Source organism: Lepidochelys kempii, chromosome 16 (assembly GCF_965140265.1).
Source record: "Lepidochelys kempii isolate rLepKem1 chromosome 16, rLepKem1.hap2, whole genome shotgun sequence".
Classification (NCBI taxonomy): domain Eukaryota; kingdom Metazoa; phylum Chordata; order Testudines; family Cheloniidae; genus Lepidochelys; species Lepidochelys kempii.
The window spans coordinates 10,171,100-10,196,575 of NC_133271.1; the positions used below are offsets into that span (position 1 = coordinate 10,171,100).

The window sequence follows — 25,476 nt, forward strand, 5'->3', positions numbered from 1 at the left end:
AGCCAGGCACTTCCGAAAATCCCACCAGGTGCCTATCTGCACCAAAATGCCTTTTAAAATCGAGTCCTCATTCTCTCAAGCCCAGATCCTCAAAGGTATTCAGGGTCCTAACTTCCTCTGAAATCAATGGGAGTTAGCAGCTACATACTTCTGAGGATTGGGGTGTCTATGCCTCCATTTCCCATCAGTCAAATGGGGGTAATAGCATGTTTATACCACATGATGGTGTCTGGAGGATAATATGTTACAGCTTGTGAAGCATTCTCAGATACCCGGCTAGTGGTGGATAGGTTCTCCTGTGCTAGACTCAGAGCAATGCAGAAATGTTTAGCTGCACATGGCGCTCAGGAAGGAGTAGTTGTTGTTAAACCATTGGCTAGGCAGAGTGGGAGGCTTTGCCTTCCTGTGAAGCACCAGCTGATGGCCACGACCACGGGTGTGGTAGCTATTTTCCTAGAGCTTCCTTAATATATTTGCAAATGGACAAGAAACCAAGCAAAGTAAATAAATTCTCGGGGCTTTATGCTGACACTAGAACTGAATTCCTGAGCCTTGAGTCACACCAACTTGTGTGTATAACTTACTGGAAGGCTGGTCAATCTGCAATCATCAAGTAACGGAAGCACTTGGTGCTGGATTTCAAAGGGCAGGGGAGGGTATAAAGCTGCACTGGGTGTTTGGCAATAAGGGAGTTAATAGCCACCTGGGCTGTACAGGAAGGTAATGACTTCCTTCCAACCTGAGGTCTCCTCTACCTGAAAGGGGGAGTTCCTCAGGTGAGCCTGATTGGGAGAGCCCAGCAAAGAGGGAAGTTGCTCAAAGTTAGGAGAAGGGAGGGTAGCTTCCTCTCTTTCTCTTCTCCGTGGAAGCTTTGCCCTGGCTTCTTCTGACCCACACAGCTGAGTGTTATGGCCAGGTGAGAAAAGTAAGTAATTTGTGTGATTTAATTTTAGTCATGTGATGAACTTACCTTGTGTTAGGCTCTGACAGGGAAGATCTGAAAGAAGTTTAAAGCCTAATGTAAAGTTCTGACCTCTGGCTCCCCCCCCCCCCATTTTCTCGTGTGTGATTCCTAATAATCCATGGATGTTGATTGTACATAAGCAATGGAAGAAACTAGTCCTAGCTCTTCTTTAATCCGCTAGTGGGGTGCGGGTAGAGGGTCACTTCTGAGTGTGCATGAAGAAGGTGTGCTGGTCCCTTTTCCTGTTCACCTCCTGGGAAAGTACTATGCGTTCACAGCTATTTGTCTGTTATATTCCAGGAAGGAAACAAACTGTCCTCTCTGCACATGGAATAACATGTAGGCTGTCCTCTCTGGCAGAAGTGATGTGCATTAAAGAGCTGTCTTACCCTTTCCTAAACGAGGGGTGCCCAAATTTACAAACGCCTCAGTGGCACCTGAGAGTTATACTTAGCTTATGTGTTCCTATTAATCATATAATATTGAGTATAACCCCACAGGGGTGCATGGTGTTTTACCTAAAATGAAAAAATAGACCGGGCTCCTGCCCCGCAGAACTTACAGCATGTTCCTGATCCTGCAAACACTTAAGTCTGTGCTTTATTCTCATGAGCAGTCACCTTGATTTAAAGTGAAGCAAATGCATCCGTGTTTGTGAGATGACCTTCTGCAATGAAGTTTGGATCGGCACTTCCCCAAAATTCAGGGAAGTTTAGGGCTTGGAGTTGCCCCACGTGCAGTAATTGTCACATACATTTAGGATTTTAATTCAGAAGAGCATTTCAGGAGGCTGTAAAGGCACTCTAATAACCAGAGTCCTGTGTCCTTTAAGATGAAGGACTTAACTCTGCCAATAAACTGAGACTTATTCTATTACGACTAGCTAAACAATCAAAGACACATAACCCAGCATTACTGTTTAGTGTTCAAAGAAAAACATTCATTAGGCTGCATTCCAAAACAGCTTACCATAAATTACTACTCAGAGGTTTCATCAGTAGCAATAAAACCTATACCGCTCTAGCTCCTACACGCCCCAACGACCCCCTCCGGGACTCCAATGGGAGCTGTAGGGGCAGTGTGAAGAGCCGCCTGGCCATGCCTCCGTGTAGGAGCCGGAGAAGGGACATGCCACTGCTTCCGGGAGCCACTTGAGATAAGCGCTGCCCGGAGCCTGCACCCCTGAGCCTCTCCCCCACCCCAACTCCTGCTCCAGCACTAACCCCCCCACCCCCCGAATCCCTCGGTTCCATCCCAGAGCACCCTCCTACACCCCAAACTCCTCATCCCCAGCCCCACCCCAGAGCCTGCACCCCCAGCTGGAGCCCTCACCTGCCTCCCGCACCCCACTCTCCCACCCCAGCCCAGAGCCCCCTCCCGCACCCTGAACTCCTAATTTCTGGCCCCACCCCAGAGTTCTCACCCCAACCCCAAGTTTGTGAGCATTCATGGTCCGCCATACAATTTCTATTCCCAGATGTGGCCTTTGGGCAAAAGGGTTTGCCCACCCCTGACCTATACTGTCTGGGCACAGTATAAGTGATCAGAGTAAATATTTTTCTATTTAATATATAATTAAACAATTATATCAACAAAGGTCTTAATCTTCGCTTAACTTCAGCAATGGCCATCAAGGCACTCTAATAACTAGAGTCGAGCAGGGACCAAATTTTCTACTCTGTGGGAAACTCTCTGATTATTTTTTTTCCCCCTGAAATAGAACAAAACCAAAAAAAATTGGAATGTCTCCTGAAACAAAATTCTTGGGGGGATGGGGGGGAGAAAAACAAAACAGTTTGTGTCGATGGAAACCTTTCCTTTTGATAGAAACCAAAAATTGAAATGTTCCATTCTGAAAACATTTTCAGATGCCCCATTCTGTTTTTCCTAAATGAACCTTTGTCCCAAAATCGACATTTTTGCTTTTGACAAATCGTCATTTTTCTGATGGAGACACAAAAGTGCCCTCCGGCTCTACCAAGGATCTGTTTGCTGCTGGGCTGATCTCACAAACAGGAATCAAATTACTGCAGCTTCACTGCTTGTATCTTAGGCCCTCACCCTGAAAGCTCAAAGAGGGTGCAGAAGCCTGCCTGCCCAAACCACCTTGCAGGGTTGGGGTCTTAGGTCTCCACTGAATAAAACTTCACTGTTGCCAACTCCCATGGTTTTATCATGAGTCTTGTGGTACTTGATGTTCTTAAAGCTCCACCTTATGGAATCACAGAGTTCAAGGCCAGAAGGGACCAGCAGAACATCTAGTTTGACCTCCTGTATATCATAGGCCACCAACAACTGAAATTAGACTCAGGGGTTACAGTCCTCAGGCACCTAGACTATGAGGTGTCACAGACAGAGAATAGGAGGGACCGAGGTGCACCAGTGCCTGAGCCCCTGCAATGGAAGGGAAATGATGAAGTGAGATATAGCCAGATAACCCTGGAAAGTGACCCGCACCCACATGCTGCAGAGGAAGGTGAAACTCTCCCAAGGTCACTGTCAATCTGGCCTGGGGAGAAATTCCTTTCTGACTCCACATATGGAGATCAATTAGACCCTGAGCATGTGAGCAAGAGCCAGCCAGCCAAGCACCTGACAGTGAGAATGCTCAGTGCCATCTCCGAGCCCCGGCCCTCCCCATCCAGGATCCCATCTCCAGCCGTGGCCATCCCTCATAATTCAGAGGATGGTGATTTCATGAAAAATACAATGGGATGAAGAAAACTCGTGAATGAGCCTCTGATAGTGTGGCTGATGGGATTAGGCCCTATGATGGTGTCCCCTGAATAGATATGTGGACACAGTTGGCAACAGGCTTTGTTGCAAGGATAGGTTCCTGGGTTAGTGGTTCTGTTGTGTGGTTGCTGGTGAGTATTTGCTTCAGGTTGGGGGGCTGTCTGTAAGCAAGGACTGGCCTGTCTCCCAAGATCTGTGAGATTGTTGGGTCGTCCATCAGGATAGGTTGTAGATCCTTGATGATGCGCTGGAGAGGTTTTAGTTGGGGGCTGAAGGGGACGGCTAGTGGCGTTCTGTTATTTTCTTTGTTGGGCCTGTCCTGTAGTAGGTGACTTCTGGGTACTCTTCTGGCTCTGTCCATCTGTTTCTTCACTTCAGCAGGTGGGTATTGTAGTTGTAAGAATGATCTACAAATAAATTGGTTAGTCTCTAAGGTGCCACAAGTACTCCTTTTCTTTTTGCGAAGACAGACTAACACGGCTGTTACTCTGAAACCGATCATAGGACCTAATCCCATCAGCCACACTATCAGAGGCTCATTCACCTGCACATCCACCAGTGTGATATATGCCATCATGTGCCAGCAATGCCCCTCTGCCATGTACATTGGCCAAACCAGACAGTCTCTACGTAAAAGAATAAATGGACACAAATCAGACGTCAAGAATTATAACATTCAAAAACCAGTCGGAGAACACTTCAATCTCTCTGGTCACTCGAATACAGATCTAAAAGTGGCAATTCTTCAACAAAAAGACTTCAAAAACAGACTCCAAGGAGAGACTGCTGAATTGGAATTAATTTGCAAACTGGATACAATTAACTTAGGCTTGACTAAAGACTGGGAGTGGATGGGTCATTACACAAAGTAAAACTATTTCCCCATGTTTATTCCCCACCTCCCACCGTTCCTCAGACTTTCTTGTCAACTGCTGGAAATGGCCCACCTTAATTATCACTACAAAAGGTTTCTTTTCCCCCTGCTGTCCTGCTGGTAATAGCTCACCTTAAGTGATCACTCTTGATACAGTGTGTATTGTAACACCCATTGTTTCATGTTCTCTATGTATATAAATCTCCCCACTGTATTTTCCACTGAATGCATCCGATGAAGTGAGCTATAGCTCACGAAAGCTTATGCTCCAATAAATTTTAGTCTCTAAGGTGCCACAAGTGCTCCTTTTCTTTTTGCGAATACAGACTAACACGCCTGCTACTCTGAAACCTTTCGCACCTATGTTTTCTGTCAGGGCAGGAGAAAAGATTTGAACCTGGGTCCCTCCTCTGGAGAGTGTTCAACCCATTGAGCTAGGGGATATTCTGCCATGGGGTTCCCTCCCTCTCTCCTCTTGAAGCTGTTCCACTGAGGGTAAATACTTAAGTCATTGCAAGAGAGAGAGAGAATGACTCAGGAGCCCAGTGGTTAGGGCACTTAGCTGGAAGGTGGGAGTCCCTGGGTCCAGTCCCCCTGGTCCAACCACTCTTCCATTATTAAGCCCCTGACCCCACTCCCCAGCAGGAGCTCGAGGGCCAGATTAAAAGGTCTGATGGGCCAGACACGAGCCGTAGTTTGCCCATCCGGGCCCTAGCTCAATCACTAACGCACACCCCTGAGACATACCGTGGACAAGACCTGCTCTTCCTCAGGCTGTCTTGTGTGGAGTGAGGCAAGAGCCGAACTCATTCTCCCCAGGAGCTCCTTAGGCACCTGAGCCACTTGACTCTTGGCAGCGGGTGCCAGTTAGGTGCCTCCCTGCAGCTGGCCTTAGGCACCTATCTCCATGACAGGGGCAGGCTCAGCACAAACCCTCTTGTGCGCATCACCCATTGGCCAGCATAAACCACTCCCCTGGTGTGATGGCTTTTGTGGATTGCATTCTAAGGGGCCTGTCTCCCCCCATGAGTTGTATAGGGAGCCTGGGCCCCTAGCTTGGCTTTGTGGATTGCAGTGCTGTTCCTGTGGTTTTCCAGGCACCATGATACTCCGCACTGCAATGCCTATGGCACTTTGTGGATTTGGGCCAGAGACTACAGCCCAGATCCTCAAAGATATTTAGGCACTTTAGTGCGGCTTGGTGCCTATATACCTTTAAGGATCTGAGTCAAGATCAGATGGAAAGCCTGTGGTGGATCAGGGAATCAAATCCAAGTCCACTGGACCATCCTTTCTCTCCATACAGCCTCTTTGCTCAGTTTTATAATTAAATCTGAGATTTAATTTTTGGTATATAATTTCCCTCCTGTTCCTTGTTGTTTCACAAACTCCCTTTCACTTCCAGCACACAACCTCCCACAATGCACACCTTTACTTAAGCCAGGTGCACTCAAACGCACACCCTTAACTCTGACCTCATCAAAATGAACCTGTTACCAACAGATGGCCTTAAAGTGTTGCAGGTCAAAGTGAAAGTTGTGTGTTTTCTGCCTGACTTGTGAGGAATAGAGTATACGTGAAGGGAAGCAGGGTGGATGCTGTGTGATAAGTTGATTGTGGAGGTGGATGAGTTCATTCATTTGGGCAATATAACATTTGGTAGATCATGTGAACTGAGGATGGTTTGGATATTAATGTTGCTACAGCTGGTGATTTCCAAATGTTGGTGCTGAAAGGAAATACACTTGCTCTGCTTGAAATCCGTGTTTTAATGAATATTTTTTAGTCCTGGAGTATTTGCTTTAAGAAATGCATTGATAATATCTCCAGTGCATCTCCTTTTAAAGGTAGAAAATAGTCAGAAAGATAGTCTCAAAGTCAGAGAGATAACAACTGAAACAATGAAAAGCAATTTAGCTCACTGCCAAACTTACTGAAGGGAGTTACAGCAGCAGAGTTCTCCAGCACTCCCCTAGTGAGGACCACAATGTAGCAAAGAGACTGGTCTGGTGAACCCCAGTGCTCCCATTCACTATCTTATACCTTCTCTGTGGCAACTCCAGCAACTGCTGACATGGGAAAGGAGAAATATAACACCATTCAGTGGAGCTTTTGTTCCTTGTGATTGGAAGTTAGCAGCTGGAACCGAGGAGGAGGAGGAGCCATTCCTATGTGACCGACCAACCTGTCCACAGACCACCATGGACTCATGAAGCCCAGTCTGGGAACCACTGGACTACAGCAAGGGAGAAATGAATTGTAGGAGGTGAGACACAGAAGTAAGAGGCTTCAAAGCTTTCCCTAAAGACTGGTGCTGTCAGAACTTCACTGCTATCACCAAGAAAAACAGAGGGAGAGGGAAGGTCTAACTTCCCTGTTGATATACACCACCACCATTCCCCACTGTATTCTCTCTAATAATAGCAAAACCACATGATGAAACCTCTGAAAAGACCTGCACTACTTCTTGGAATGCCATGTACAGAGCTTGTTTCTAGCCACAGAACAGCACTGACAATGGGGTTCTAGTTTGTCTTTGCTATTAGTTGGTAGCAAGAACACAGAATTTTGTTTCTCTACTTCCAGCTTCCTTTACCTTGAAACAATCTGCATGTAAAGTTGGGCTTCTAATAGAATGACACTGTCTTCTGAAAAGTTCTCTGAAGATTTAATCTAAGTGACTTTTTGCTGATATAAGGACATCTACTTTCTGTTCTTGGCTCCACCACAGAACTCTTGTGTCTGACCTTGGGCAAGTCACTTAATCTTTTAGTTAACTTTCCTCCTGGTGCATAATATTTACTGTACCTGCCTGCCAAGGGTGTGTTGAAGCTAAATACATTGTTCATAAAGAATGTTGAGATCCTTAGATGGAAAGCGCTTGTGGGACAAAATATCATATTACAATCTACGGGATCTAGGCCTGATCCTGAGTTCACTGACACCAGTGTAAATCAGGAGTAACTCTACACAAGGCAGTAGAGTTAGACCAGTGTGAGATGAGACTTAGTCCCACAGTGTGCACAGAAATAGTCCAGTATCTAGATTTTTAACCACTTTAGGACAGGAACCCTGTTCTTGTTTTTGTTTTTTGTTTTTCTGTCTAGTATAGCAACTAGCAGACTTTTGGTGCTTTAATGATACAAACTAAAAGTGATAATATATAGTAAAAGGCAGTCCTTGTTCCAAAATGCTTATATGGGAGAATTGGGGGGCAGGAGGGGGACAGTGCCTACCACAAGGGGGCTCTGATTTCTGATTGGCTAATACGTGCTACTGCAATGCAAACAGATCCTGGACACAGAGTGTTTGTATTCTTAGAGGTGGACTATTTCTTGGTATAGCTGGGAATTTAACTGCCCTCCCTCTGCCTCCCAGACTTGCAGCTGTGTCCCAGGGTGCTGCAGCACTGCCAATCCCATAAATCGCCACATAATCACAGAGTTGGCAACACAGATTATTGTTCGGTTTGTCTGGTCTGATTCTTCTTTCATGACCACATCTGCCTTTTGCCTATCAGCATATTTTCACCTACCCAGAAGTTATTACAAACATAATTCCCTTCAGTTCAGTGGCAAGAGAGACTGGCAGAGGGAGGAAACCTCCGACTTGCACTTTCTCAGAGCCATAGTTAGACTTCAGACTCCAGAAATATTAGCTTGTTGAGCACGGGGCCTATTTCCATTTCTTGGTTCTATCACATATCCATGTGTTCATGGTGAAACAGTGGGCACTGTCTGGAGTTCTCTGTTCATTGTCCTCCCCTGCTGCCCTTCTTTTGAATCTTTGACATCCCCACTCCCATTCCTGGTTGATCAGGTGCTGTCCCATAGAATCAGTTGTTTTCAGGGCTCTGTGGCCTCTCCCGCATCTTGTTGCTGTGGCGGGTTCCCACCACCCCAGGCTTCAAACAGGCTTTCCCCAGTGTTTGAGATCTGAATAGCAGTGATTAGAATACAGAGGACGATTCTGAATGTATTATGTGAAATTCAAGGGGTTCAGAATACAGGTGGATTATTTTTGTTCTAAAAGTGAATTGGAACATTTTAAACAATAACTAAACATATCTCAGTAGTGTCTTTTTCTTTTAAAGTGTGTCTTGCAAAAGGGGGTACAAAAAACCCAAATAACATGTATAGAATTAAATGCTAGAGGATCCAAAATTACTTTGGTAAAAGGTGGGGTTTAAACTGTAATTTGTAAGAGTTGGGGATAACACATTTATAGGCTGGCTTTATTCTCAGGGATTCTTTTTCGTAAAGCAACATTGTTATAACACCGCAACCACACTATTTATTGCTACTACTAAACTTCATTTAGCACCCACTGTGCACAAGATGGCCTCCAGACACCAAAAGATACTGCCCCAAATAGCTTACAGTCTAAGGCCCCAATCTTGCAAGCAGTTATTTGTGGATAGACTCCTGCACCTGCAAAGAGCTTGTCAGGGTTCCTTCCCCACTCTGAACTCTAGGGTACAGGTGTGGGGACCTGCATGAAAGACCCCCTAAGCTTATTCTTACCAGCTTAGGTTAAAAACTTCCCCAAGGTACAAACTTTGCCTTGTCCTTGAACAGTATGCTGCCACCACCAAGCGTTTTTAAACAAAGAACAGGGAAAAAGTCCACTTGGAGATGTCTTCCCCCAAAATATCCCCCCAAGCCCTACACCCCCTTTCCTGGGGAGGCTTGAGAATAATATCCTAACCAATTTGTTACAAAATCATCAAAGACCCAAACCCCTGGATCTTGGAACAATAGAAAAATCAGTCAGGTTCTTAAAGGAAGGATTTAAAAAAAAAATAGAAAAGGTTAAGAATCATCTCTGTAAAATCAGGATGGAAAATACTTTACAGGGTATTCAGATTCAAAACACAGAGCATCCCCCTCTGGGCAAAACCTTAAAGTTACAGAAAACAGGAATAAACTTCCCTCTTAACCCAGAGAAAATTCACATAAAACAAAATATAAACTAATCCGCCTTACCTCTACTGGTTGCAATATTGGAGACTTGGATTAGGATGGGTTGGAGAAGAGGGATTTCTGTCTGGCCTCTCTGTCCCAAGAGAGAACAACTACCTAAACAAAGAGCACAACAAAAGCCTTCCTCCCCCCCACATTTGAAAGTATCTTGTCCCCTTATTGGTCCTTTGGGTCAGGTGCCAGCCAGGTTACCTGAGCTTCTTAACCCTTTACAGATAACAGGATGTTGCCTCTGGCCAGGAGGGATTTTATAGCACCGTATACAGAAAGGTGGTTACCCTTCCCTTTATATTAATGACAGAGCTCCTTTCAGGATTTTGGCCACAATGAAGCAATGACAAAGCAAAAGGGAATGAGTAGGTGGAATAAGATACAGAGGTTATAGATACCACGTTGGGTGGAATTTGGTGCATTCCAAAGACCAAAAAAAATCCTCTTAAGAAAGATTGAGCCTGAATAAACCATCTAGGCCAAAGGTGACTGAGCAGTATTCATAGAAGGGGGAAGAACCTCATTGGCGGCAGGCAGAGAAACTTCCCCCAACCCTCCACCCCTACTTCTAATATTAACACTGTTGACTATGTGGAATGGCAGCAAACTGGGGGACTCTCTAACTTCTCATCTTTAAAACTTCTTGTCAATTTTCATGGTTTCAGATAACCCAGAGTCTTAGAAGTGTTTGAGGCTGCATGCCCCCATTTCTCCTCCCCTTAGATAGTCCTAAGAACGTAAGTTCTTCCCCACTGAGATCTGTGTTGGAGGGTAGCCAGCCACGGGGTCTGTTTCATTCGCTCTGGTATTCCGGCTTCTGCTTTGCTCCATCTCCAACATAACAAGCACCACAGGAATCAAACAAGGAAGTTTCCCTATCAAGGAGTGCTATAAACAAGCTAAGGCGACTGATGCAAATAGGATTGACTCATCCAAAGTTCATACCAACAGGACATTTAATCTGGAACAGAGAGAGAGGATGGGAGTCCCTGGGACATTCTCTACCACAGAGAATGTTGAAATCTCTCTAACAATATTTATTGGCTAGTTTGGTTTTTTGTTTTTTTTTTAATCAAATCACAGGTTTGATAGAAAACCCACTGGAGTTTGCCTATTTGCATATGGACTGCAGCCTTGTTAATATAGATGTACTGATGCAACTCCAAAGATATAAAGTTCTGTTCCTCTGAAACCTGAGTTCAGATTGGAGAACTCAGTGCAAATGTTACCATTTGCTGATGCAGTATAAGTCAGCCTTTCGCTCAGGGCCTCTGCAAATCCTCACTCCTCTATGCTCTCTCGTTATCTGAGCCTTGTAAGTGGGCATGACTCCAACGAAGTTGCCCTTGCTTACAGCAGGGTTGATTTTTGGCTCACATTTGAGTACAGTCTTGCTGTCCAAAATCACTTATCAGGTTTGCTTTTGTTGTGGTCATTGGCTACACTTCCTGGTTCTTGTGCAATAGCAAACGCTTCTGTGTCTCTCTCATCTAAAATTGGCCCAAGAAAGATATTACCTCACCCAACTTGTTTCTAAACATTTATCATCATAGGCAATCAAAGCACCTTCCGAGGAAAAACAACAGGATTGTTGCTTTATAGTTCTCTACTATTTGCCTCCCCGTCAATAGCAATAAAGGGTAATTTGTGTTTAGTGGCTAGAGCTTTTAATTGTCAAGGAAAAGTAATGGCTTAGAGGTGTTTCAATACAGTGAGCTCATTCAAATGTCTTTGACTCAGGCCCCAAAAATCATGAGACTTAAAAAATGATGAGGTGGGCCTTCTTTGCCCGCTGGGGTTTTGGTTTTTTGTTGTTTCAGGGGAGGGGGGATTGAGCTTTTATGTTATCAAGCTTTTCTCTGAAACTATGAGGGTTAGAATTTATATTTTTTAAATAAAGATGGGAGTCCCATGCAGGCCATGTCTATACTATGGGTGCTACAGTGGCATAGCTGTAACCCCATAGTGTAGACACAGACTAGTGATGGAAAGGATTTTTCCATCCTTATAGGAACTCCACCTCCCCAAGAGACTGTAGCTAGGTCAATAGAAGCATTCTTCCACCAGCGTAGCTGCCTCTACACTAGGGGCTAGGTCGGCATAGCAACAATACTCAGGGGTATGGATTTTTCACACCCCTGAACCCCATAGCTATGTCAACCTACGTTTTAAGTGCAGACCAGGCTGTAATCCCATGAGTCCAGTAGCTGGGCCTTTTTTAGAAAACAAAACCCCACCAAATAATCATGAGCCCCATGATAAAATTCCAAGAGCTGGTCCTCTGCACTGGGGACTGGTCTGCACACAAATCTGCACAGGCTTAATTTGCAATGTGATTTTTTTTTTTAAACCAACTTATTTAAACGGGTGCAAATCCCTGGGTGGACACGCTTCTTTTGAGTGAAAAGAGGATTCTCTGTTTCACTTCAATCGATTTAGAGGAATTGACTGAAGCTAAACTGCAGGAAGCCACTCTTGAACTGAAATAATCATTTACACAGGGGTTGCACCTTGTGATGGAGTCTGCAGGCCCCATGTTGAATGAGGATGGGGAGGCCTCACCCCTCAACAGGTTCAGGGCATGTTCCCAGTGGAGGAACAGCTTAAAAAGGACACTGGTGCCATAGGCTAGAGGAGGAATGAGCTGTATGTGCCCCAAACTGAGGAGCTCCAGACGGGTATTTGGGGGTTGCTCAATAACTGAGCTGGAGACTTTGAGACACTCCTAGTTCAGGATAAGGTGAAGTGAGTGGGCCTGGGTTCCCCTACTTTGCCCTCCCCCCCACCGCACCTTTGTAGTGATGAACTCTGGGAGATCAGTCAGAGCATGGGCAGTAATTGAGGCCACAGCTGGGGCCTCTCTGAGAGCACTAGACCTGCAGAACCTGTAAGGCCATGAACCAGACCTTCCTGCTACACACCTGTTCAACTAAATTGGTTTGTGAATGCACTTAAATTAAACCAATGCTTAACTTGTGTGTGTAAACAAGCCCTTGGTTTTGAAACCCCCCTATTTTATTCTATGCATGGGGCCTGAACTAAGTGTCCAGTTTTAACTTATAAATGGTGCCCATATGCTTCAGGGTGAATATGGCAAGTTTGCAGTGCTCTGCTAGCCAGTACTTTTCCCTAACAGCTGTCACTCTTTTACTCCAGTGGACTCTAAGCTTTTGTTGTGTGTTTTAAGAAAAATTGTCCCTGGTGCCTTTGATTCTAAAGATATACCTTCGGGTAACGGTCTGAAGGCTGTCTGCCACCAGCCTGAAACAGTGGCCCAGAGATGTGAACTTCCCCAATTGTATCCGTCATGACGCAGGGGCCTCATTAGGGTTGTCCAAAAAAAAAAAAAACCATGGCAACAAGTCTCAGAGCCTAGATCTATTGACTTGGGTTTGCACTAGGGCAGGGGTGGCTAACCTGCAGCTCCGCGGAGAGCCACGTGCGGCTCCTTGTCTAGGCACCGACTCTGGGGTTGGAACTACGGGTGCCAACTTTCCAATGGGCCAGGGGGTGCTCCCTGCTCAACCTTGCCCCCTCCCCTGGGCTGGCTGTGCCCTTGCTCCTCCCCCTCCCCCACAAAGCCTCCTGCACGCCACAAAACAGCTGATGGGGAGGTGCTGATCAGTGGGGCTGCCGGTGGGCGGGAAGCTCTGGGGCGGGGGAGCTGATTGGGGGCTGCTGACATATTACTGTGGCTCTTTGGCAATGTACATTAGTAAATTCTGGCTCCTTCTCAGGCTTGGGTTGGCCATCCCTGCACTGGGGCATTAGAAATCAGCTAGATGTTCCCATTCGGGCTCTGAAAACCAGTGAGGGGGATGGGTCTCTGAACCCAAACAAAACATCTACATGGCTATTTTTAGCACCAATCTCAAGACTGCAGATCTGGGCCCCGAGACTTGCTGCCGCAGGTTTTTTGTTTGTTTTTGATTGATTGATGCTAAATGTCAGTATTCTTAGCCATTTCAGTACGGGTCAAAGCATGCACCCAAGTGGGCTGCTCCTATTACAGAAAGCCACACACAAGTTACTGTGCAGGGCATTTTGTTTTGGTGCCATAGGTGGGCAGAGCTCTGGCCAACACTGCCGTTTCATCCACCGGTGTCCCCTATTGATTTACACCACTGTGACGGGACTGGGAATCTGCTAAATGTTTCAGGTTACATCAGTCTCATCTGTATCTTTTGTTTTTAAATGAAAAAGCTTTAAAAGGGCAAGCTTCTTTTCGAGCAGACCCATTCGATCATTTCTCCAGCTGCTTCTACCCTTCGCTAGTTCTAAGGTCCACCCATGCTCCCACCAACCCGAGACCCAGCCCAAGCTAGAACTGATCCTGAAAAGCACATTCAGAGTGGAGATCGGGCAGAAAGGACATACCTCCCAGAGTCCTGCTAAGGTCCCGCATCCATAATTTGTGAGTCATGTCCCTGAAAATCATGAGCTTGGCTTAAAAATAATGATTTTTCCCCCCATTATTTTGTGTTTTTATTTGCTGTCTGGTTGCCTTATTTTTTCCCTCTGCACCCCAGAGGAATAAAACATATTTTTAAAAAGCAAGCTGCTCTTCCTCTATCACTTGACTCCAGGAACTGAGGCGCTTAGAAGAGTTTTAGAAAGGAGTGTGGGGCAACACTTCATGTACAGGTCACAACTGCTGCCCCAAACACCCCCTTCCCCCTAAAACTTTCTGGAAGATCCATCCCCTGCCCCGCTGTGCCCCTCTCCTCCCCTGGCAGCTAGGAGCCTGGCTCCACGGGCAAGCCCAAAAACCATCGGCCCAGCCGCCTTCCAGGCCGGGCGACCCTACAACAACAAAGCAGGAAACAACCCGCTCGAAGACCCAGACTTGTCCCAAGCTGCCGGGGCGGGGACTTAGGCGCAAACCTGGCGGGTGGGGTGGGGGGGGGGGGCAGACTCGAGCGCCAGGCGCCTCCCCCCGCCACCCCGTGGGGCCAGCCCTCGGCCGGCTATTGCATCAGCTGGGGAGCGGCCGCCCCACGCTGGCCCCGGCCCCGCCGCCTGGCTGGGGCGCCTATAAGAGGCGGCGGCAGCCGGGCTGCGGGCGGGGAGCGGCGGCTTCGGGCTCCTGCGCGGCCGGGGCCGGTAAGTGCGGGGCCGGGGCCGGGCGCTCCCCGGCGAGGACGCGGCGCCCTGCCCGGGGATCCCGCCGGCCGGCCCCGGTTCTCCCCCCCCGGCGCTGCCCTTGTGAGTGGGGGCGCTCCGGGGCGGGGGGCTCCGGCGGCCCCCGGGCTGAGCCGCAGCGGCGCAGGCCTGGGCGAGGCGGGAGCCCCGGCCCGCTCCCCACCCTGGAGGGGGCGCCCCCCGCGCCGGCTTCACGCACGCCGGGGCAGCCGCCGGGTCTCGCTCCGCGCACTCGCGTCGCTCTCGGTTTTGCCGCTCCGGGACCCGAACGGCCCCGTGCCCGCCCCGCGGTGCCGCAAGCCGGCGGGGTTAGCGGAGGCCGCCCCTTGGGGGCAGGACTGCCCCGTTGCCCGGGGCTGGGCCGCGCCCCAAGTCCGCGGGGGGGTAGCTGTATTTGTGGGGGGAGGGGTGCCCCCCCTTTTTTTTTTTTAATGGTGGGACAAGCTCCGGGTTTCATGTTCAGCCCCCCCCCCCCCTTACAACATTTAAATACGGTTTTTATTTAAAAAAAAAAAAAAAAAAGGAAATGGCGCCAAAGCACCCGCTCTGCAGTGGAAAGGAAGTGGCGCAAGATCATAGAACCGCGCATCTGCCCGGCCTCTGTTACCCCTGGGACGAGAAATAAGCTGCCTGCCCCCTGGGAAGGCGTGAGCTATGGGGGCTGTCCGCCCCGGCCCCTGAGAGGGGGGTTTTCCTGCTCTCCCTGTGGCGACGGGACACTCTGTTCTGGAAGGGTATCTATAACTGGGGCTCTTCTTCTTTTGTTCTCCTCCATTCTCCAGATCCATCAGCATGTCTGTGTCTCACAGTTCCAAGCTGAACAAGGTGGTCCGGGACCAGTACATGAGGCTTCCCCAAGGGGGCAGGGTCCTGGTGACTTATGTATGGATCGATGGCAGCGGAGAAGGCGTCCGCTGTAAAACTCGAACCATGGACCAGGAACCAAAGTGCATAGAAGGTAAAGCTGGGCCTGTTAGCTGTTTGTGTCTGTAAATGGAGCAAAATATAGAAGCCAAGAGTTTTAGATGCAAGGCCTGTAACACTAGTAACATTATGTGAGGAGCTGCTGTATGTTTGTTTGATTTATTTGGTGGCATAATGCACAGAACTTTTCCCCCTGCGGATTATGCAAGGTGAATTAACAGGGTTGTGGATGTTATCACACGGTTATATAAGGTGGAATGGTAAATCGCTAGCCTTCTCCAGGATGATCGTGTTTGCTATCCATAAGCTCTCTGCCATCAATGCTAGGATGGTGAGGGGGCAGCATTCTTACCTCTTAAGAGCAGGGCTCGTTTCCAAGAAGCATGTTTAAATGGGATTCCATCAAAAGTGGTTTGTAATGGGATTTGGCTAGGTGCTGTGGACACAGAGCCAAAGGCCTGGAGGCCAAACCTCTAGTTCGGGAGGCACCTCTGAGGCTGGAATGGAGATGTTAACCCTGTCTGGCGTGCTGGTCACTAAAAATGCAGTGAACTGTTTGAAGTCTAAATCTACTATCTTGTTTGAACCATCAAAGTGGTTAAGGGGAGTTAAAGTGGGGGTGCTTGCTGAAAGCCATTATACAAAACTAAACCCTATAAATGATGGAAACTGCTTCACATGAGGGGCTGCTGCTGCACCCCTAGTTCCAGCACCTATGGCTGTTGCTGGATTTTTGTCCCCTTTATGGTCAGTGATGGGAGTAGTAGCTACGGGACTGGGCTGTATGTAGGTAGGTACAGGAGAGTCAAAAGCTTCCTGGATTTCCTTTTGAAGCAGTTTTCAGTGGCATGTTGTGGAGTATATCCTCCCTGGGCTCTTGATTGAGCTCTTCTTAAAATTCTTGAACATTTAACATGATCAAATTGAGGGATTTTTAATCTTAGGGATTTTTCCTTTTCTTCTCGCTCCCAGATGTCCCAGAATGGAATTTCGATGGATCCAGTACAGACCAAGCAGAAGGCTCGAACAGCGATATGTTCTTGATACCAGTCAGGATGTTCCGAGACCCCTTCTGTCTGGACCCGAACAAGCTAGTGCTGTGTGAGGTCCTGAAATACAACAGAAAAAATGCAGGTGAGGTTCCTGTCTGTCTGCACTGCCCTAAACTGGTTGTTCCCAGAGCCCGCGTGTTACCAAACAGACACACCAGCTAAGTGCCATGGGCATCAAAATATTAGGGCCTCGTTCTCAGAAGTGCTGAGCACCCACAATGCCACTTGAAGTCAGTGGGAAGTTGTGAATGACCATGTGCTACTCAGTGACTGAGCTATAAGTGGTGAGTGGTTTTTGCGATTAGCTTAGGCATGCAAAAACCCCGGATCTGGTGCTGGTTATCTGCAGGAACCCGGTGTTGGGAGGACAGGAGAATTGTATTGAGTAGTCAAAAAGGAGCTAATGTTCTGCTTACATCTGTCTGCAGAGGTCACCGCACGCCTCACAGACCAGGCCAGCACCAAGTAATTTTAACCTGTATTCCCAAATGTATTCAGGGAGATTGTACTTACTGTAACCAGATTACTAGAACGTAGCATATTGAACATTAAGACCGAAACTTGGCAGTTAGGGTTTAAAAACATAGAAATGATTGTAGATTTAAAGTGTATTTTAAACAAAAACCTATATGCCCGTACTCAAAGCTCGGTTAAGGTACCTGGGAGCCTTAGTGCCGCACCACGCTCTCGCTTCCTTTCCCCTTGCCGCTGGAAAGGTCCACTAGTTGCTTTGAGAAAGGAAATCTGCATCTTGTATGCTCCTGTGAGGGCAAAGGCAGGTCAGGTGACCCCCTACATGTGGGGACCATGTGTCTGTATGCAAAGCTTTCTCTGGGTTGGAGGTCTAAGGGATGTGGTGGTCCAAGATAGGGTGGGTGGGTTGGTTGGTTATAAAAACACTAAAACTCTGGCATTTCACTTTTGTGTGAAGTACCGTAGTGTAAATCCTGACTTCTGGACTTTTAAAAATAATTATTGTGTTGTCAATTACTGCTATGCTTCTATTCTGACAAAGGCTTTCTTTAAGAATTGCCCTACTTTTTGAGACACCAGTCTAATAACAGTGTGCAGGCTTGATGTAGATGGAAAGCTCAGTCCTGGGTCTCTACTTATAAATTCATGTTGGTGGGCTCTTTAAGTTAATTCTTGTAACATACATAAGGTAATCATCAAGTGATCCATTCCCAGCTTCTGGCAAACAGAGGCTAGGGACACCTATCAAGCAGTAAGACAGCTCTGAGGGGCAACTGTTGTGATCTCAGATGACTGAATTTATGGCTTAAAGTAGTCGAAGTATTTAAATCCATGCACTTGGCTGTATTCTGTCAAACAGGGAGGTTATCCATGTTACTGTGTTTAAAGTAATATGGTTGAATAGCTTTGTCAGTCACCAATAATTTAAGCATATGAGACATTCTGTATAAGTTGAATTAAGGGGCATTTGGCTTGACGAATGGAGGCAGTGCTTTTCTGGCAAAAGTACCTAGAAAGGTCCTGTCATCCACTTCAAATTTCCTGTGGTTACAATATTTTGTTTAATTAAATTAGCCAACTATCATCTAACAGATAAAGGAAACAGCTGATTCCTAGCAGCTAGCCTGGGGCTCAGTTGTATCTTTAAAGCAGTGGCTCGTTTTGGGGCTGAAGTGGAGCCAGATTCTCCCCCAGTAAGAGCTTCAGGAGACAATAGCTCAGTTTCTGAAGCTTGTTTAAATGCATCTGTTGTACCATGTTCATGATCCTGGTAGAGCTAAAAAGATTCAATGGGGAATATGGCAGCCAGTGTTGCTCATAACAGTTGGCACTTACCTAGTACCCAGTGAGTGCCAGTCCCCGAACTGACTTTTCTCTGAAGGTGCCCAGCTTACATGGTTAGAGGGTCTCTTCAGTTTTCTCTCCACCATACAAACGTTCTAAGTGTGACCTTTAAAAGAAACAGTTGCTGGTGCTCTGTCATTATTTACACATCCCTGGGATTTGTGTCACAGCAGCACTTGGGTCTCTTCAATGAGCACTGTTGGTAAAAGTGCAACTTATTGCCTGCAGGGTGCCATTTTCAGTGACAGGGAAAACCTGTTGTTTCATTTCCTTCTTCTCCCCTTTACCTGGATTCTTCCGTTTCTGGTCTCTCTTGGGCCAGCAGTATCTTCGGGACTGTTCTGATGGGTTTCTGTGCCACTCCCAGCGGGGAGAAAGCCAGATAGACGAGCCCTGGCACTCAATCAGCTCTTGCAAGCTGTCAGCCAACTTCAGTGCTTGCCCAGAACATAGGGGGCAGTGAGGTGGGAAGAGAGCTCAGGAAAGCTTGGCTGGGGACATGTGCATAGGGTGGGAAGATGGCCTTCTTCTGAGTAAGGGACTGTCCATCTGTAAAATGGGAAGACTACTTGCCTACCACTGGTGGCAGTCTAAATCCATACATACTTGGCAGATGGCCAGATACTGTGGTGATGGGAGACATCAGGGCATATGGCTACTTAGATGTTTGTGGATTTTTGTATCTATTTTAATGGGCTGAGGGTTAAATTTGCACTTTGTATATAAAATTACACACCCTTTGAAATCGAGCGCTGTTGTCTTCCTCCAATGCTAAAGCAAATGATGGGTGAGCAGAGAACATTTTATTCAGGGATGGAGGGAGATGACCCTGTGTAACAAGTTACTTTCCTTATTCCCTTCCCTGCTGTTGACCACATCTTGTATTGGTCTGGATTTATCGACCTCTCAGCCCAGCTTTTCCACAGCCAGGGCTGTCCTAGTCCTATCTTTGAGACAAGTCTGTTGCCGTGCAAACCAATACAGTGTCATGAATTCATAACGACAATATTGGTTGCAGATTCCCAACAGAGAGAGGCTGGCTGGAGGAGAACCCTCTATAGCTCATAGAGGGCTATTCAAGGAAAAGTGCCAACTGGTGTCTTTCCCAGTAAGAAAGGCCCTCAAGTGATGGGCTGAATGAAATGCTGGAGGGGTCCGATCCCCAGGTTACATGTTCCAGGTCTAATTAAGGAATTTCTCTTCTTTCCAGAAACTAACTTGAGGAACATATGTAAAAAAGTCATGGACTTGGTTAAGGACAGCCATCCTTGGTTTGGAATGGAGCAAGAGTACACATTGCTGGGGATCAATGGACACCCGTATGGCTGGCCTGATAATGGGTTCCCAGGTCCACAAGGTAAGAGCTAGACTCTCCTTCCCCTGAATCCTCTCCTCCCCCTAGTATTCCCAGATTTCTGGTAGCTAACACAGTGGTACCCAACTCCTGCACCTCTCCTACGATGAAAGGACTGACTTCATAAGGTGCAGTTCCCATTGATATCTATGGCAGTCAAAGGCACTCAGGGCCTCACAGGATCAGTGCTGAACCCTGTGCAGTTCATGACTAGGGCTCCAATCCTGCAATGAGAACCAAGTGGGCAGAGCTTTGTATTCTGTGTGGGTGCAGGTCTTTTTTTTCCCCCACACATGCCCTGCCATCCCCAGTGCAGTTTTCATGACAGGATCTGCATCCAAGACTGTTTTAACTTGCTGAGTGAGCGAAACCCAGCAAAAAAGCTCTTGCATCCACACATCCCAAGTGGTACTGGTGGGTGGATGACCTTGGCTGGCTTAGTTCAGCTGCTGTTCTCACTTCAAACAGCCAGAACTCCTTCTGAAGGTGTTGATCCAGCCATGGGCTTCTTGGACAAATCACCCTGCCAATTACTGCTCTCAGGCAAATGGATGCAGCTTTTTCCTGAAACTGAAATTACAGGTAGCACTGTGCCAAGTTCCGCTAAGTACCAGCGGCACACCTGTTCATTGCATGCCCTGCAGATAACGTGCCCTGCAGTGGTACCACTCGCCTGACACTGCCTGAGATTACACAAACTTTTCCATTCTAGAACTTGTTTGTCGAGGGTTTGAGAACTTGGTTGGGGGAAAAAAAACTGCAGGTGGTTATTAATGTAAAGACTGGTCGTGTGAAGGTTGCGCGCTCCAGCAAATTCCCCCACCCTCTGCACACAAACTGGTTCGGCTGCCTAGACTGGATTGAGTGGGGGTAGTGACACTAGAGGGTTTTCTTCTTTTCTTTAAAATCCCCTAACTGGGATTTTTTTCTCAACATCTCCTTTTTCTCTCTGAGTTTGTACTGCAGAGCTAACTGCCTTCTTTGAAGGAGGAAAAACCTGTAGCAAACTGCAGCAGGTTAACACTCATTCAGGTTCCAAGTTTGTTGCAATAAACACAGGCAACATTAGCTGTCAAAACAATCTCAAAAAGCCAGCCTTAGTGTTAGGGGTGGAGTTCATTGTAATGGAGCAGTTCTTCACTTCCTTTCTTCCTGCCACCCCCACAATGGGAAATGCTCCATTTAATTGGGACCAGTTAGCTTGTGCAGTCTCTCTGCTGGAACTTTAAGTACTAAGGAATACAATAGCTAGAAGTTAAATGAGGTTTATGGGAAAATGGATGCTCCTTCCAAGTTTACTGTGGGAATACTGGGGAACAGCCAGAGACTAAATGGCCCAGAGTGTTGGGAATGGATTATGGAGCATTGCACTTCCTAGCTGCTGTTCCAATCAGTCCCCTCGCTGGTCATGTCCACTGAACAGCTCTCACGTGGAGCAGCTTTTGGTCTCAATACCTTTCCCATAGGATGGGCAGGTGTCCACACAACAGAACAGCCCTTTCAGTTTGTCCCGTTGCTGGCAAATCTCAGCAGAGGCCTGGATGTGCCGGGGGATTGAACTGCTCTTGCTCCTAGATGAAGTCCCTTCAGCTCAGTGTGGAGCCGAGCTGGAGAAGCCATTGCATCTCTGTGGTTATTAGGGCTCTTGTGCAGGAAGCAGAGCCCTGAGAACATCTCTGAGTTCTAAATGCTTGCTGGAAGATAAGCCTGTGGGATGGGATATGAAGAGTCACTGTTCTTCCCTTGAGCTTGACTTGGTTGATGACGTGGTGTCTTCCTTCTAGGGCCTTATTACTGTGGGGTTGGAGCAGACAAGGTGTACGGGCGAGATATTGTCGAGTCCCACTACAAGGCATGTATCTATGCCGGGGTGAAGATATGTGGCACCAACGCTGAGGTCATGCCCTCCCAGGTATGTACGGAAGGAGCATTTCTCATTGCCCCTGTCAAGAGAGCGTTCGTTGAGGCAGGAAGCTGAGGGAATTGGAATACTTACCTTGCGCTGCCTGCCAGTGCCCCGAGCATTAGCTCTGCAGTGCTATCCCTGGGGATCTGGTTCTTGCAGTCTCCAGCTTCCCTCTCCCCCACTTACTCGCAGCTGCTGCAGCACCTGACCTCTTGCCCAGTACTGAAGAGAGCTGTCTGCACTGAGTATTCATGGTCTTCAGCAAAACTATGTGGAAGGGAGAAATGAGCTCCTTCTCCACCCAGGGTGTCAAGGTTCCTTCCCCACTCTGAACTCTAGGGTACAGATGTGTGGACCTGCATGAAAACCTCCTAAATTTATTTTTACCAGCTTAGGTCAAAACTTTCCCAAGGTAAAAACTATTTATTTCCCTTTTTCCCTTGGACTTTATTGCTACCACCACCAAGCGTCTAACAGATATATAACGGGGAAAGAGCCCGCTTGGAAACGTCTCTCCCCCTTCCCCCCACCAAATCCTCCCCAAGCTCTACACCCCCTTTCCTGGGGAAGGCTTGATAAAAATCCTCTCCAGTTTGCATAAGTGAACACAGACCCAAACCCTTGGATCTTAAGAACAATGAAAAAGCAATCAGGTTCTTAAAAGAAGAATTTTAATAGAAGAGAAAGTAAAAGAATCACCTCTGTAAAATCAGGATGGTAAATACCTTACAGGGTAATCAGATTCAAAACATAGAGAATCCCTCTAGGCAAAACCTTAAGTTACAAAAAGACACAAACAGGAATATCCATTCCATTCAGCACAGCTATTTTATCAGCCATTTAAACAAAACAGAATCTAACGCATATCTAGCTAGATTACTTACGAAGTTCTAAGACTCCATTCCTGTTCTGTTCCCGGCAAAAGCATCACACAAACAGAGAGAACCCTTTGTTGTCGTCCTCCCCGCTTTGAAAGTATCTTGTCTCCTCATTGGTCATTTTGGTCAGGTGCCAGCGAGGTTATCCTAGCTTCTTAACCCTTTACAGGTGAAAGGGTTTTTCCTCTGGCCAGGAGGGATTTAAAGGTATTTACCCTTCTCTTTATATTTATGACACAGGGGAAGTGTGTTCTTCTGGAGAACCTAGTCTCCAGTGCTGAAAGGTTCAGCTAAGGCTTGGTCTCCAAGAGAAAGCTGCACCAGCTTCACTGAAGGTGTGATTTTTAAACTAGCGCCAACCCTGAATGGAGACTCCTGTTTCAGATTAGCTCAAATTATCTCCTAATTCCACATGAGAGGGTTGCACTCATTTTAAAATCACACCTCAAGTCAAACCGGTCCGACTTTCCCATGTAGACAGGACCCGAGTCTTGGCGCACTCAGTATGAGTCGTTCGGAGTTTTTGTTTTGGTTTGTTTTTTTCCCCTGTCCCTGCTGTCTGTGGAATAGGGCTGAGGGTCATTGGCAAGGCAGTGTGTGGGGGTAGATCTTACCCTGGCTGTACCTGCTCTCAGCATAAGTGGAGGATTTTACTGCAGTGTTGTCTGCCCAACACCTTAACAAGCCCTGAATTGATTCTAACCCACAATGAAGTGAGCCCTTCTAAGCTCTTGCTCCACTTCCTTCCGTGTTCTGCACTTGATCCTTGCTAGGCTGGGTAATACCTACAGATGCTATAAAGTTGCCTCCGAAAGGAATCCGATAACGCAAGCCTCTGCTTAGTCATCCCGGGTGGAGCAGCCTCTGGCTGCACATTGGCAGGAGCTGGATGATTAAACCCTTGATAAATAGCTTACTGGCGTGCGTGCCAGAACACTTGGCAGGAGTCCGCCATGATCCACTGTTGAGTCAAAAGCAAGTGGCTAAGGGAGATACCCAAACCTTAGCGTTAATGCTCATCTTTCCCCTTCTAGTGGGAGTTCCAGGTCGGGCCTTGTGAGGGCATCGAGATGGGAGATCACCTGTGGATGGCAAGGTTCATCTTGCACCGTGTCTGTGAAGACTTTGGGGTCGTGGCCACGTTGGACCCCAAACCAATGACTGGCAACTGGAACGGAGCTGGGTGCCACACCAATTACAGCACAGAAGACATGAGGAAGGAGGGCGGTCTCAAGTGAGTTAATGCCGTTGCTAGGCTGGAGTCTGTCTGGGGTCGTTATGGTTGGTAGCACCTTTCTAAGGGGCTTACTGACATGGTTTCTAGATAATGGGTGAAATCCCTCCCCACAACCTGTGCACAGGGTCCTCATGAGGCAGACCGAAAACTGGTTTTGTAGTTTCACAGCCAAAAGGGACCATTGGATCATATAGTGCAGTGGTGCCCAACCTTATTACACACGACGGTCACGTAAACCGAAGCACAACCTTGTATGGGCCAAACAGATTCTACATATTTTAATAAGATTTAAAGTCCCCTGTGTTGATTCGTATTTTAAGTTTGGCTTGTTTTGTATGTATTTAGATAGGTTGTTTCTACAGATAGTATTGTCTATTTAAAAACCAATAAAGACACCCATGCATAAAATTTGCGCACAACGACAAAATGCTAATGCATCGTCCATTAGCATAGTGTGTTGAAGCAAGTCACAGGCCTGATGAAACGCTCTGGTGGGCGTACGCTGGGCACCCTGATCTAGTGTGAGCTGTAGAATGCAGGCCATTGAATTTCATCCAGATTCCCCATGTTGGGCCCAGTGACTTCTGAGACGCACAAGATTTTCGTGTGACTGAAGACCACTGGTGTGCCCCAGACAGAGAACAGGTGAGACCGAGGTGCCGCTTGTCCCCGGAGCCCTGCACGCGTCTCTTGCTTGAGTAACTGCATTTGGCAGGATTCTCAGTCATGCTCACGCCCCACACTCAAAGAGCACTTCATGTTGACATGGTCTCTGTATTGCGGTAGTGCGTGGGAGCCTCCGCCATGGCCCAGGCTTCCACTGGGCAATGTGCTGCATATCTGTGTTTTCTAAACTGCTCCTCTCCTTGTCGGTTAGATGCATTGAAGCTGCCATTGAGAAGCTAAGCAAGCGACACGATTACCACATCTGTGTGTACGACCCCAGAGGGGGCAGGGACAACTCCAGACGACTGACCGGCCACCATGAGACTTCGAGCATCTTTGAGTTCTCTGCCGGCGTGGCCAACCGAGGAGCCAGCATCCGTATCCCCCGCCAAGTCGGCCAGGATGGCTGTGGCTACTTTGAGGACCGCCGGCCTGCAGCCAACTGCGACCCGTATGCTGTCACAGAGGCCATTGTGAGGACGACGTGTCTCAACGAGACAGGGATGCAGACGACAGACTATGCAGACAAATGAGGTCTTGAAGAGGTGGGGGTTTGATTCTAATCTAGTTTCTCATGTGGGATTTATGAACATGTGACCTGGTCAGCTGTAAAGTCCAGACTCTTTAGAACTTGGCTTCTGGTCTTGTGAAATGGTGGCTTAGAAAAATATTTCTAGATGTATTGGGGGAGGGAGAATCTATATAGTTCTCAGCCAAACTCCTGGTTACTGGTTTTAGATCACACATGGGGGTTTTTAAAACTTGGATTTAATTTTTTTAATTGACTTTATACTGTGATGTACATAGACTCCTATGTAAAAGCTGCTGCTGTTGAATCTGTTCGCTCCCCACAACCCTCTTCTTCCCCCTCCGCCCCACCGTATTTGTATTGTAAGCTAACAATAAATAGTCTTATTGGCTGACATGTCAGCCAGTCTGTGCTATAAATACA

General features: G+C 47.3%; 1 protein-coding gene across 3 annotated transcripts; it reads left to right on the plus strand.

Annotated features, from left to right (window-relative positions):
• Positions 1-731: 731 nt before the first annotated feature.
• LOC140899091 (glutamine synthetase) lies at positions 732-25,476 on the plus strand. Of its 3 annotated transcripts, none has more exons than XM_073313915.1 (7): positions 732-925; positions 15,472-15,647; positions 16,586-16,747; positions 19,694-19,840; positions 21,622-21,749; positions 23,656-23,855; positions 24,736-25,476. In XM_073313915.1, exons 2-7 carry the CDS (start codon positions 15,482-15,484, stop codon positions 25,055-25,057), a joined length of 1,125 nt encoding a protein of 374 aa, XP_073170016.1. In that variant the 5' UTR covers positions 732-925; positions 15,472-15,481; the 3' UTR covers positions 25,058-25,476. The 3 variants fall into 3 exon arrangements, with proteins under 3 accessions (XP_073170016.1, XP_073170015.1, XP_073170017.1); XM_073313914.1 differs by lacking the exon at positions 732-925 and adding an exon at positions 14,541-14,650; XM_073313916.1 differs by lacking the exon at positions 732-925 and adding an exon at positions 14,682-14,752.